We start from the raw sequence: 15,248 nt of genomic DNA on the forward strand, positions 1-15,248 counted from the left end.
GAAGGGGAGGATCTCTATGCCAGTCCCTTCGCCCCTTACCCATGTGTTAGTCCCATTAGAGTCAATAGAGGTAATCTTGTGAGTAAGATAAACAGGATTTGGGACCTGTCTGAGACAATGCCAACTTAAACATAGCTACATTTTTGGAAAAGCAAAGACCTATTCATGGCATTATCGAGGGATGGTGTGTGAGACTTATAGCTCTTATGTATGTATGTAGCTATTTTGCCTTGGAAGTCAGTCGATCTTTTTATAAGTGACTCATTATGTACATTTCTCATCAACACTGTGTGTGATATAGTGAGCTATGCACCATTGAGTGAAATTCCTCCCCCAACCCCCTATCAGTTAAAAAACATGCAAATGAATCAAATAAGTGCTTTGCTATGTATGTGTGTTACATAAAAGTTCAGCAGTGTGCAAGATTAGGTGTATGGACATTAAAACATAATTATTCACATTTCAGTAACATTTGTATATAACTGAAGGTTTTGTGGTAGGGCAGAAGAAGCCCATGGAAACCCATGGAAATCCAGTTTAGCTTAAAAACGATAAAGATGGGTGTTTACAGCGTTTAAATCACTTGAATTGATAGTTATTTGTCCAAGCATAGTACACATAATAAGACAGCACAGCAAAGTTTCCAGGGAGGATCCAGCACATGCTTTCAATTAGAAGTCAGACTGCAGCAGAAGAAAAGGAGTGTGAGCAACATTTCTCCGTGACCTCACTGGGATATTTCCCAGCTCTCAGCTAACCTACGTATGCATGACTGAACAAGTGAAAAATAGTACAGTTGGGTTCCAAGCTACAAGGCATATTCTTCTGATTTATTTTCCTTTATTTAAGGACTTCAGTCTGAACAAGGTTTCCAAGTCTGTGTTAGCAATGTAAATGGAAGACTTGGGTGAAATCCTGCAACCCTCTCTGAAGTTGGTGAAATTGGTCATATGAATAAGGAGTCTTTGCCTGGGTAAGGGTTGTAGAATTTGCCCTTTATCCTGGAGCCCTCATTCTTCTAAGTTCTCCCACTGACATTAATCTAGGTGCTTGTGTGAGTAAGGGTTGCAGGATTCAGACAAGAGTCTGTTACCAAGCATCGAAAGGGTTTGATTCTGCAAGGTGCTGAGTCCCGCAGCTCCTGCTGACTTCATTGGGTGGGCTGATCCTGCAAACTCTTATGCATGTGAGCAGTCCCATAAATTGCAGGATCGTGGCCTACAGTTACTGAAAGTACTATGGCATGTCTTGTACCTGTTAATTTTTAAAATTATATAATGTGTGCAAATATTACAAATGAAATTATGCTGGCTTCAGTTTATATGTAAAACCAATTGGGTATTTTCCACATATTTAGAATCTAGATGCAGAAAGCAGAGAGGCCTGTACCGAGCTGAATTCATAGTGACTAATCGTATAAGATCAGCAGCTTCAGGCTGCATGTTTGTAGTCAGTGAGAACGTTCATAGCAATTTATTCATGCATATATAGTTCTTATTCATGCATGTAGGCAAAGCCTGTCCTGGAGCTCTCTCTGTGGCAGTGCAGATTTGCATGATCCTAAAATCAGACTCGTGTGCTAATCATGCAGTCTGACCACAAATTGACACTTGTCAGTCACTGAGAAGAAGCATTATTTTCAGAGGTAACGAGTGAGCATGGATGGCTCTTGCAGGCTTTCGGTAGAAAAGCAAAAGGGTCGGAGTTTTTGCTCCCTCTCATCACTCTTAATCTCCTTCCTCCCCACTCTGCTTCTTTTCTTCTGTTAAGTTGTTTAAGGTTTTAATAAAAATGTTTTTATTGTGCTAAAAGCTGTAAAGCTTCTGTTCCAGTTTTCTAGTAGGTTTTTGTTTTTTGTATTTGGTCTGTAGCTGATTCTTTTCCAAGATCTAGAGGTTAGAAACATGTACTAGAGGTGAAATCTCTTGCTTATGATGAAAAATCTTGGTGGACGCCTGGAGCTATAGAACCCCCTACTGGGTGGCCTGTGAAGTGCCAGAGACTAAAAATCTCACCTGCCATTTCTGATGAAAGAATAGGCCATTGTAGACAGAGAGAGCTCTTGCCTGGACAAATATGCTTCTCTAAGTACTGATTCCTGCCAGCCATCTCTTTTGGAAGATTAGGAGGTGTGTCAGTGTCTTGAATTTGCAACACTGGAGCCCAATCCTGCAAACCTTTATTTACACAAATAGTCTATTCTCGTGCAAGTAGTTCCATTGTGTTCAAGGATTTGCACAACGTTTTTATATAATGCTGTATGTCTGTCAGGAAAAAAAGATGAATGCCTATGTTAGAAATATTATTGGAGAGAAGCAGATCCTGCTATTGGAAATCAACAGATGCAAACTTATGTACTTGGTCACATTAGGCATAGAGATGGAAATAACCTGAGAAAGTTATTATGGAACAAATGGTGGTGGGTCATTATATTGGGGGACGACCAGTAAGGCAATGATGGATGGATAGTATATGGCAGATCACTGAAAGGTCAGCTGCTCAACCCTTGAAATTAGCGATGGATCATGAAGGCTTTAGAAAATCTTGCTATGATGTCACTAATACATGGATTTACTTACTTACCTACTTATTCATAGTGAAAGCCAGGCAAACACTGCAGTGCCACTTTGCATATAGAATCTTTGGCCCCATGTCAAAGCACAGGTGGGGCTGGCCTGGAATAAACAGCTGGCAAAAGGGGCTACCAAGCAACTAGAAAGACGTAGAAAATGAGGCTATATCTATATGTTGGTCCAACTTCTCAATAGCCTTATTCACCTACATTGTGACAAGATGGAATCTCTGTAGGTGCCTATTAGTTACAAAATTCAGAGCTAGATCAAGATTCTGAGCACCCGAGTATTAAGGGCTGTTGGTTTTGCTGTGTCTACTTTCTTTAGGCCCAATCCAACTCCCTTTAAAGTCCATAGAAATACTCACATTGATTTCAGTGGGAGTTGACTCGGGCTCTGGGTAAGGAACCTCTTCCTTCCTTGAGCATGGAAGAAATAGGAGAAATGACAGTGTGCCTAATGGATTTGTATAGAATATAGCAGAATGTGACAACACGTCCAACATCCTGTTGCTCCATCCTTGGTAATCCTCTGATCTGCCGTGGATGATGTAAATTTGGGGCCCGTTGCCAGGAGTAGTGCTGTTGAGATAGTCTGTAACTTTTTTTTTTTAACAAACGCCGTACTCTAAGGACCATTGCCAGCCTAAAGTCACACTTCTGCATGGAAGTTATGTATGCGCCAGTGCTACGAGCAACACCTAAAATAAGGCTATGTACACACTGCTACTTACGTCGGTATAACTTATGTCGCTCGGGGTGTGAATAAGCCACCCCCCGTGCGATGTAAGTTACACTGATCTAAGGGCCAGTTTGGACAGTGCTGTGTAGGCGGGAGAGCTTCTCCTGCCAACGTAGCGACTGCCGCTTGCAGGGGCTAGAGTAATTGGGAGAGCTCTCTCCTGTCAGATTAGAGTGTCCACACTAGCAGTGCAGCAGCGGCACAGCTGCACCGCTGTAAGCTCTGTAGTGGAGCCACTGCCTAAGATATCAATGCCAGACAGAGATTGGAAGGAAAATGGAGGGGAAATTTTTCTATATTTTTGTCTCCAGTTTGTTAGTTTTGTGTGTTTGACAGTCTTGTACGGGTCTTTCACACAGCAACAAGGAGATTAAAACTTTTTTTTAAAACATGAACATATAAGTGTAAAACCACAAAAATTGTCAGAGTGCTCAAGGGCAGGGTTCTACCTCAAACTATTTTACATATTTTTGTTGTCTGCTTTTCAAAGATTGACTTAGGTTTCAGTTTGCTGGATTTTTTTCTGCACAGCCTGTAGGACTTCCTCATTTCCCAACAATGAGGTCTGTTAGGTTGTGAAAAAAATCTCTCAAGTATTATGATGGAAGCCTCTTATTCTGAGACATTTAAAACTAGAGACAAAGCACTCTAAATATATTGCACTGACTGGATATTACGATGGTGTAGAGGACCTAACGTGTCTTTTTCCATCTTGATCGTTTCTATGGCTGTGTGATAACGTTCATGGTGGATGATTATCATGACAGTTGTAGCAAAATCCCCTTGTCCTGTAGTCTAGCTGTTTACGGATAGGGTTTTGAAAAATCTTCCTTTGACTATTGCTCCTGTACCATATTATGTTCAAGAAATATGAGGTAGCTCTCAAAGAGCTTTGTTTAGCTTGTGTTTGATTCTTTCCTCTTCTCCTGTGTGAGTACTTTCTTTTCCACTCTTCGTTGACAAATGAGGATGGATCATGGCTTCAGAAAGAGGATTTGGGGTTTTTTGATTTAATATCCCTCTCTGTGTTCCAACACAGCAACGCTCTGACATGAAGTTAGGGGAGCTACTTCTGGACAATGGGTCATCATCTCCTGAGGTAAAAGATGTGTATCAATTAGGCATGCTGTTTGATGTCTTTCCACATATTCATGAGTAACCTAGATCTGTCTGCCACATATAGACGTCCACATGCATGTTTTGTATTTTCATTCTCGCTTACAATGTGTTTACTTTGTTTCTAGGACTAATCACAATAAAAGAGGCCCGTGATATAGAAGCCAGGCTCAATGAAGTGGAGAAGCTTCTGAAGATTATTATAAATATGCCTTGGAAAGTAAGTATGCTAAGTACCACCTTACTGAACTTTACTATCCACCGGGTCTGATTTGCCCTCTTCATTTAGATGGGAAGGCATGGGGCTGTTTGAGCTTTTGCAGAGGCGAAAGGGGCTGTTCACGATCCTGCATGATATCATCCCTCCCTCCCTGTATCTCAACCCTCATAGTCTCCTACCCCTTGTTTCTACCCCTGCTGCCTTTGCTCCTAAGCAGCCCAACTGGTATCCTTCTTTTCCCCAGAAGACCCTGCTTTTCCTAGTGCACCAAACTATCACCCTCTCTACAGTCAGGTACATCCCTCATTTCAACACAAGTTCTTCTCTGGAGCCTGTCAGAGTTAATCCATCTAAGTCAGTGGTTCTGAACCTATTTACTATTGTGGGCCACATATGCAGCTCTCTATGTGTTATGAGGGCCGCATCCACACAATATATATACACACTACCTGTATGGTCCTAAGGCTGTCACATGGGCTGCAGCTGTGTGCTGTTTGGACCACAAGCGGCCGGCAGGTTGAGAACCAGTGTTCCAAGTAATGTTCTGGTACATAACATTTATTCCAAAGTGACCTGAGCATTGCCATGACTATCATCTCCTTGTCTTTCAGGGTAATATATCTGACCTGCATTGTGTGTTGAATTGAGTGCCCAATCTTGTAATTAGATCCACATGAGCAGACCCCCACTGATTTCAGTGGGGCTCTGTATGGCACAAGGGTCTACCTCTGTGTTTTCTGATTGCAGGATTGGGGCTGTAGATTGTAAGCTCAGTCAAGCAGGGACTGCGTATTTCCCTGTTTTTGTTGCACGAGGCACGCTGAAGGTGCTCAATGAATAATAATAATAGTAATAATGGGTATTATTTGTAGTCTCGCCCCTGCTACCCCAGGCTTCTGAATGCCTTCCTTTTAATGTTATCTGGACCCTAGATTCAGTCCCCTTTTTAAATTGGACAAGTCACTTAACCTCTCTGGCCCTTGGGTTGCCCATCTGTACAAAAGGTATTATAACATTTATCTCCATGACAAGGCTATGTTGAGGCTTGATTAATGTATGCAAACCACTTAAAGATCCTTGGGACGATCTTGTGAAAGAGCAGTTGCTCTTGAAGTTCAACCACACATGCAGGAGTTGGGAGATATGAGTTGCATTCTTGGTCGTGACACTGGCTTTGCTGTATAAATGGGGAAGTCATTGAACATGTGTGCCTCAGTTTCCCCATCAATAAAATGGGGATGATGATACTTTGCTGGGGTACCGAGCGATGTTATTCATTTTAAGTGCTTTGAGTTCTTCAAATGGAATGCAGCATGGAAATACAACGTATTTTTATTTTATATTTTCAGCCAAGGTCCTATGATATGACTGTGTAGCCAATAGACTAGTGGGTCTCAAACTTTTTTACTGGTGACCCCTTTCACACAGCAAGCCTCTGAGTGCGACCCCCCTAATAAATTTTAAACACACTTTTAAATATATTTACCACCATTATAAATGCTGGAGGCAAGCGGGGTTCGGGGTGGAGGTTGACAGCTCGCAACCCCCCAGGTAATAACCTCGCGACCCCCTGAGGGGTCCCGACCCCCAGTTTGAGAACCCCTGCAATAGACCATGTGCCAGGCGTGATCATTCTGCCTGACAGTCATATTGCTGTATTTCAGTGTCTCAGATACTTACAAAGTGTGTAGTCATGTCTGCAGTGTCAGTGTCTTTACCAAGGAAACTTAACTCATGAGCAAACAAAGCGCTCACTGGGGAAGAAAACTACTTGAGTAATTGGCGACCATGGTGACTGATAACCAATGTGAATGGGTGGTCATTTTGAAATCTGCAGATCATAGACCTGGTTGGTTACTTGTTCTTGTGTAGAGCAAGATATACTCCACAGAAGTCAGTGGATTTACACTAGTGAAAAGGAGTGTAAGCGAGAGGAGTTGCAGACTTCATGAGTTTTTTGGCATGTCCAGATGAGTTCAGTGTAAGAGGGTTCCCCCCCACCCTCCCCCACTAGACAAATAAGTTTGTTATAAGTTTGTTTTTTATGCAAAGTGCCTAGAAAATGACTGATGGACAAGTAACAAAAAACAAAAAAACCCCACCCATGAAGTAATCATAATTTATTAGACAAACCCTGAGAGCACTGGGCATCTGGAATGCCTAATGTAGTCAGTGGGAGTTGTATGTTGTCAACAGGAATTGCATGTATTGAGCATTTCTCAAGATTTGGCCCAGTAACAGGTGGGAGGTAGGGGATAACAGGATAAACAAACCAAGCCATGAGTCTGGGAATTAAACTTTGAAAATATATATTTCTTTGGTTCTTTTTCAGTATTCTAGATCTGAAGTTGTCCTTACCTTCTTTGAAAGATCTCCGTTAGATCAAGTGTTAAAAAATGACAATGTTCATAAAATTCAACCAAGCTTTCAGAGTCCGGTTAAAATATCAGGTAAGAATTATTAGCTCGCTAGAATGCATACAAGAATTATTAAATGAAAATATTTGTCTGTTCTTTCACTCCCTCCCTCCTCAACATTTCAAAAGAAACACTTCCTCCCTCACTTTCCCCATGCTCTTGCCTTCCAATGTATAGAATATCATAAGAGCAAACATGCTATGGGCATTATACGATCTTCAGATTCTTCTTTGTGCTGCTTGGAGTCCATTAGCCATTCCTTGAGAAGGCCGTGTCCTTGTGCTGTCCATACTGTTGCACTGCAATGGAAGAACTGAAAGGACATGAACTAAATAAAGTATATTTTTATAACATGCAAAATGGTCACATTTTGTACTAAGGGTTTATTTATAAATATTTTAAGAAGGATTAATACATGATGAATAGATGTGACAGACAGGAGTAATAATCTTACAGTGTAACTACATCAGTACAGTAGAAGATTTTGTAGATGATTATATGCCATGGTTAGGAGTAATCATTTGTTAGAGTTTATTAACCCTTTATAAATGATTTATAAATGTACCCTTAATATAAAGCATGCCTGAGAAATTTAACAACAAACCCATCTGTATAAACGATGGTGAAGAGCATCAAAGAAATTAAATGAAACACAAGAGCAGACGTAAGTGCAGAACAGTGATTCCATGCCCTATTTGGCTTCCATGTACAAATTCAGTCTCCTTCTCAGTGGAGGATTTGTGTGTCTGTCTCTTCAGGTATCTACTTATATGCTTGGGGAGAGGGGAAGGGCGTGAATAAATTTACTGTACGTAATCCTCCTTGACCAGAATGTGAGTCAGGTAGAGGTGGGTATCTTCATTAAGATAAACAAAAAAAAAGTGGGTTTTTCCTATATTGATACATGACATGTGCAAATGTATCCCAAGAGGGAGTAAATGCAAACACAGAAAATCAGTCATTTATTCTTTATATAACGTTGCAAAATTTAGCGTGTTCAGGATCTTTTTTTTAGTCATTTTACTGAGGTACAGAACAAACTGTGATAAAGACTTCTAGGCCAGTTCTAATGGCAAAGGTGTGAATTTATAGACAGGTTATGTATAAGTTAATTAGAAATTACATCTACCATTTCTGTGCACAGTTTTTGCATCGGTCACCCACTTAAATGCATGATGTGTTGACTATATGCCATTTATTTTGTTTCTATATACCTGAAAATGTTCTCTGAAAATACACTAAAGAGCATATTCAATGGGACTACTTGCAGAGTAAGTTGCTACTCGGTGTCAATAAGGGTGGCAGACTCTAGCTTTAAGAATATATAATGTGAAACAAAGTGCTCTTAAACAATATACTTTAAAAGAAAGTCTAGGAAAAATTGCAGTTTAAAATACTGGAAATTGACATACTGGGCCTGATTCCCTTGACACTTATACTGGGATAAATCAAGTATAACTCCATTGGAGCTGAACTGGTTAAACACTGGAGAATCAACTTTTTTGTTTTTGTAGAGTTTAAGGCTTGTTTTGTTCTCTGAAGAAAAATGTAGTGAAAGGCAACTACTTAACAACTTGGTCTGTGTGCATCTCTGCACACGTGACATGATGGGTCCAGAAGCAGATGGAATGTGGTCATTAAGCAACAGTCTGGGCACCATTCTGTTGCAGCTCTAAGAGTGCAATAAGACGGCAGCTACTAGTTCTGCTGCTGCTCCTTCTTACACTGGTGTAAATCAAGCTTAACTTTGTGGAAGTCACTGAAGTTACATCAAACTGGTGTGACAAGAAAATGCGGGTCACTGATATTTTTAATGGTTGGTAAAGAATTGTGTGGAGACCACCACCTTAATTCTCATGTATGAATGCTCAAAAACAAAGAGTGAAACCTGGACGAGCAGTGAGTAGATTCTGTGTAGAGGAGCTGTGGAAACAATGGGACCTGAACAAGAATATGTTTTTAAATCCCAAATTAACTCCTACAGTTTATAATCACACCTGACTTGATTTGTTTTTTCCTCTCTGTCTGGGTATCCAAAAGCACTCTGTGGTATTCAGTCTTATGTACTGACTGGCTGTTATAAAGAATTTCAAAATAAAGCCCAGAATCCGCTGTTTAGTTGATACAACCCTAGTCTGAATTTTGCACAGTGAAATGACTGCATTGTTGAGTTGATGGTTCCAGCAGATGGCACTAAAGGTTAACTTCTAAAATGCTTCATACTGCAGGGGTAATGCTGTAATATTCTTAGGTCATGTCAAGGACACTCGGAAAAAACTGTGACATGCTGGGCTTGCTTTACATTGGATATAATACAACTCTCTAGGTGACTTGTAACCTCTGAGTATGCTGCAAAAATATTTTGTAGTCACTAAAAGAAAACCAACTGTGTCCAGCACAGTCCACTCCAGATTAAAATATTTGAACCAAACAAAACTCACCAGATGAAAGCAGAGTCTGATCCTTGACTTTGCATCTCAGTCTACTGAACAGTGTTTGACAGGGAGTCACGGCTGAAGTGGGATTCTGGAGGGATTCAGTGTAAAACCTCTCACAGATACATCCTGTTCAACTTGGGTGCAATACAAAATGGACCAGAAGTCAGAGAATAATTTTTCCACATAAACATAGAGGCACATGAGTGTTAGTCTGAATGCAAAAATGTACCTTTATTGTAAAAAATTTAAACCTCAGGTCTTTTCACATCTAAGGTCGGTCGGTATCACAGGGTGGCAAACACTTTGGGTTCAAGATGCAAACCTTTTGTGTCCAGACCCACCCCACCACCCTTTCAACAGCGGGATAGTTCTCTTGTTGTTCCTGCAGATAATGCTCAAAACTAACAAACAGGTCCTGGTTCTCCTCTTAATTTCGTGTATATCAGGAAAAAGATCTATTGAAGTCAGTGGCAGTATGAAATGAGTGCAAGTGAGAGGAGACTCCAAGGATGTGCCAGCCCCAGTGTACTTTTGGTGCTCCCAGTGAATGAAAGGTGTTCTAATGAACATGGGGCTAAAATCTCTGATGTAAATGGGTAAGAAACCATTAAAGGCAATGCTGCTGTATCCATGTATACCAGTTGCAAATTTGCCCCCGAATTGTAACTTGGTTTCATGCAGAATTTATAAAGTAAATGCAGGTATGTTTCTTCACTCCCTGCCTGAGAGCTTTAACTTTGAAGTTTAGTTAACTTATTGTTAGATGTAGGAGTGTTAATTCATGATCATAGAATCATAGAATATCAGAGTTGGAAGAGACCTCGGGAGGTCATCTAGTCCAACCCCCTGCTCAAAGCAGGACCAATCCCCAATTTTTGCCCCAGATCCCTAAATGGCCCCCTCAAGGATTGAGCTCGCAACCCTGGGTTTAGCAGGCCAATGCTCAAACCACTGACCTATCCCTCCCCCCAAAGAACACCGAGCCAGGCAGGAGTCGAACCTACAATCTTCTGATCCGTAGTCAGATGCGTTATCCATTGCGCCACTGGCCCTGAATCAAACGTCTCTCCCTTTTATCATGTTCTTTCTTCCCTCTTGGCTTAGCCCCCACCCTTCCACTCATTTGAGTTGCAAGTGTTGGGCCTAATCTTGATTGAAGTCAATGGCATTCAGGCCCCAAAAGTGTAAGCTTGCTGCAGTGAGCTTGCTAAGTATTTATGATATCATAACTTTGTGTATTCACTGAGAGCCGAATCTAGTGCCCCATAAAGTCAATAGGTGTCTGTCCACTGATTTCAATGGGGATTGTGTCAGACCCTCCGACCTATAAAAAATGACTGTAGAATTCAGCCATTCTGAGCTGGTAGCATTTGCAGAGACGTAATGACTGCACAAGGCTCAAGGCAATAGAGAAGTGGGCCCAAGGAAAATTGCTGTTGGAAAACCTATTGTCTAACTTACTTTCAAGGTTGCTGTTGATTTAGAGTTGTAATTATTTCTTTTCTTTATCTTTTTGTTTAATTATGATAACTTGATGTCTGGGAAGAATACAATCAAGATACTGTTGGACTATAACCTTATGGAGCAGATGCCACTCCATTGAAGTCAGTGGGAATTTTGCCACAGGCTTTAATGGGAGCAGAATTTGGCCTTCTCCCAGATGGGAAGATTTGCTAAATATTCTCACATTAGGGTTCTGAACTGCAAATATTCAAGCACATGAGTTCAGTAGGACTGATCACAAGTAAAATTGCTCAGATGTTGCTCAAGTGGCTATGAAGTCAGCAAATGAGCCCAGCTCATCAATAAGCTACAAAATAATAAAAAGACTTTTTCTTTTAATTTAGCTTGCACAGATATTCACTGACACTTCAGTGTGTCCTGTTTGCAGTAATGTCAGCTTTGTGTGATGCACATCCACCCTATCCCTGCCTTGTCGCCCTCCCCACCTTTTCTGGATCCATCTCAGACTTTCAGCATTTTACCTCTTTCTTCCCTTCTCCCCACAGAAATCATGCGTTCTAATGGATTTTGTTTAGCAAACACTGAAACAATAGTTATTGACCACAGTATACCAAACGGAAAAGACAAGCACCTGGATGTAGATTCAGCAGAGCACTTGTAAGTATACATTGTTCCTGAGTATTGGGGTCTTTAAATTAATTGTAACCTTCTCCTAACAACATTTTAATGCCCAGACAAACCCAGTGCTGTGCGAAGACCTGTGTTGGTAAAATTGCCCGTCTAGCTGATTAAAGGTTGGTTAGTTTGGCTGGGCTGTAAGGGTCTGTCTATGCTGCAGCTGGGAGTGAGCCTCCCAGCCTGGGTAGACAGACTTGTGCTAGCAGGGCGTAACCTACTATGCTAAAAATAGCTGTGTGGACGTTTCAGTGCCGGCAGAGGCTCGGGCTCCCCACTCGAGCTCAGACTCAGGGAGCAAGGTAGGCCTGAGCTTGGGTGGCTAGCTTGAGCCTATGCCATGCTGCAACATCTACACAACTATATTTGGCATACTCGCATGAGCTCCACTGGCACAAGTCTGTCCACCTGGGCTGGGAGGCTCGCTCATAGCTGCAGTGCAGACGTACCCTAACGGCCCATTGCAGCAGTCATAAAAATCAATAGACTCCCAATGGAGTGTCATAAGAACATAAGCACGGCCATACTGGGTCAGACCAAAGGTCCATCAAGCCCAGTATCCTGTCCTTTGACAGTGGCCAATGGCAGGTGCCCCAAAGGGAATGAACAGACAGGTTATCATCAAGTGATCCATGCCCTGTCACCCAATCCCAGCTTCTGGCAAACAGAGGCTAGGGACACCATTCCTGCCCATCCTAGCTAATAGCCATTGATGGACCTATCTTCCATGAATCTATCTAGCTCCCTTTTGAATCCCGTTATAGTATTTGCCTTCACAACACCCTTTGGCAAGGAGTTCCAGAGGTTGACAGTGCATTGCGTGAAAAAATACTTTCTTGTGTTTGTTTTAAACCTGCTACCTATTAATTTCATTTGGTGACCCCTTGTTCTTGCATTATGAGAAGGAGTACATAACAACTTCCTTGTTTACTTTCTCTATACCACTCATGATTTTATAGACCTCTATTATATCCCCCCTTAGTCACCTCTTTTCCAAGCTGAAAAGTCCGAGTCTTATTAATCTCTCCTCATACGGAAGCCATTCTATACCCCTAATCATTTTTGTTGCTCTTTTCTGAACCTTTTCCAATTCCAGTATATCTTTTTTGAGATGGGGCGACCATATCTGCATGCAGTATTCAAGGTGTGGGTGTACCATGGATTTATAAAGAGGCAATCTGATATTTTCTGTCTTATTATCTATCCCTTTCTTGATGATTCCCAACATTCTGTTCACTTTTTTGACTGTCGCTGCACATTGAGTGGATGATTTCAGAGAACTATCCACAATGACTCAAAGATCTCTTTCTTGAGTGGTAACAGCTAATTTAGACCCTATCATTGTATATGTATAGTTAGGATTATGTTTTCCAATGTGCATTACTTTGCCTTTATCAACATTAAATTTCATCTGCCATTTTGTTGCCCAGTCACCCGGTTTTGTGACCTAAAGGAGACTGGCCCTCTTCTGGTGGAAAAACTGTGGATGCAACATGGGGCCTCAAGGGTGATTGGTACCAAGGGTCTGATGTGTGCGACAGAATGCTGAGAACTAGTAGCTGACCCAGCACTCTGATCACTGAGCTTTAATTAGTTACCCCAGAAGAGGCCTGCTGGAGGAGTGGAGTATTTAATTATCTAATCAAACTGGGGGATGGGAGGACTGATGGGCTAAGGGGCTAATTATCCTATTAGCTGAGAGGGTAGTTAAAAAGCATGGAAAGGAAGTGCAAGGGAGGCCGCTAGCAGAGTTCAGAGGAAGCAAGAGGTTGGGGTGGTGAGAGCGCTCCCTAGAGAAAGGGCTGAGGACTAGAGGAAACTGCAGAGAAAGTTGCTGCACAGGATTGTGATGGTGGTTTGGTGGAGGTAATATCAATAAAACTCAGGAGGTGCTAGCAGACAGAAAGCATCCCAAGCTGTTTGTGTGGGATCTCAGAACAAGAGCGGACACTGGCCTGTTACACTTTGTCTTTGGTGAGAGCTGGATTGAATCCAGTGTGTGGAAAAGTGAAGGATCCGTAGAGAGGCGAAATCCTCCTAGGAGGCAAGCAATTTATTACTCAGTGACTAAAATATACCTTCTTATTTGTTATTGCTCCCCCTTTGGGTCTGCATTGTAGGCACTTTGGGGATAAAGTTTTCAAATAGAGTTTGAGTCGATGAGTATGTTGACAGATTAATTTTTATGGAAATGCACTCCTGTAAAGTTCTGTCATGCCAACTGATTGATGTTTCACTTTAATAGCTTCAACTAGATGGAGGTAACAGTGTATTCAAGCATTTTAAATATTTGCAGTGAAAAACATTGAGCTACCCATTAGTCAAGCCAGTAAAAACCAAGGAAAACAAGGGAGGAAAAACGTCATGGATCAAATGGACAGAAGCTTGGTTTCCAAACTTAAGGTCTTTTCTAAACTGCATTTAGAATGTGATCTGTATCAGTTTGCTAAAGGGTTTAAAGGATGTTGAGGGCCCCTGTTTTAATCAATGGGAATTTTGCCATTGACTTTAATGTGGCCAGGATCTTGCTCCTTGTTTCAAACTTTGATCCTTGATAACATAGTTTGAACTGTAGCACATATAGGGCCATAATCCAATGGCTGGAAGTAGGCGTAAAAAGATCCAGTGTCTGGAAGCTGAAGTCATCAAAGCTGAAACTGGAAAGCAGACATACATTTTTAATTGTGAGGGTAATTAACCATTGGAACAGGTTACCAAGGGACATGATAGATTTTTCCATCACTTAGATTCTTTTAGAAAGACATCCAGTCTTGATTTAAAAATATGCTCTAGCCCAGCCAAAAGTTGTTAGGCTACAACAGGGGATCAGATGGTGTAATGCAGTGGCCTGTGGTATGCGTGAGGTCTGACTGGATGATCATAACAGGCCCTTCTGGCCTTAAAATCTGTGAAATATATAACAGATGCAGGGTTTTCAGACGAACTGTGGTGAAATAAATAAGCGAATGAAACAGGATGTCTTTACCCATTCATATTCTAAATTCAGAGGTAGCTTGTTTTCTCTTGCAGGGAACGGTTCAGAAGTTAATAACTGAAAATCTATACGTGTGCTGTTCTTAGGCTGAATTGAGGTCCTTCTTGCCGTTGTATTTTATAGCCAATCACTTGTGTAAGATGTGGTTTTATCAAAGGCAGAGTTAGTGAAGATTTCCTATATTGCAGATGTAAATGTAGGTTGATAATCTTCAGTAAAAGTATACATTTTTTTGGAGTGTTATGGAATCCATTTGCAGTCTGTGTACAGTTGAATTGACTGGATTGGTGCTTTCTGTCTGAAATAAGAGCTAATTCCTGTTTGGCTGACTAGTCTCACCTGAAATGAAAACTTGTAGATCCACATTTTTCTTCAGCAACTCTAAGATATTGTAAGCTAAATAGGGCTTGGCTAGCTTTGAACTTGGATAGAAAATTTGCACAGAATACCTACATGCTTCAGAAAGTGGTACTGGAGATTCAGTAGATGGCACTCTTTCCTATAAGTCTTTATTGAACCAGTGTCCAACATTCAGAGGCATTAGATCGTGAGTGGTGCTGTGTTTTGTAAGATCCATAAAATGGAAATCCTGATCATGCTTCATTAAAG

General features: G+C 41.3%; 2 protein-coding genes and 1 non-coding gene across 3 annotated transcripts in view; 2 read left to right on the top strand and 1 right to left on the bottom strand.

The window, feature by feature from the left end:
- The window catches only part of LOC140907042 (tubulin beta-2 chain), a 455,502-nt gene that overhangs the window by 92,789 nt on the left and 347,465 nt on the right, over positions 1–15,248 (top strand). The window lies entirely within an intron of this gene.
- PXDC1 (PX domain containing 1) overlaps positions 1–15,248 on the top strand; it is a 30,726-nt gene that overhangs the window by 10,385 nt on the left and 5,093 nt on the right. Inside the window, exons 2-4 of the mRNA XM_073332169.2 lie at positions 4,559–4,650; positions 6,983–7,100; positions 11,515–11,626. Coding sequence (XP_073188270.1) covers positions 4,559–4,650; positions 6,983–7,100; positions 11,515–11,626 — 322 coding nt within the window. The remainder of the gene's footprint in view (positions 1–4,558; positions 4,651–6,982; positions 7,101–11,514; positions 11,627–15,248) is intronic.
- On the bottom strand, positions 10,485–10,557 carry TRNAR-ACG (transfer RNA arginine (anticodon ACG)). The gene has a single exon. It is a non-coding gene; the product is annotated as a tRNA-Arg (tRNA).

The sequence above is a fragment of the Lepidochelys kempii genome, chromosome 2, assembly GCF_965140285.1.
Source record: "Lepidochelys kempii isolate rLepKem1 chromosome 2, rLepKem1.hap1, whole genome shotgun sequence".
NCBI classification, from domain to species: Eukaryota; Metazoa; Chordata; order Testudines; family Cheloniidae; genus Lepidochelys; species Lepidochelys kempii.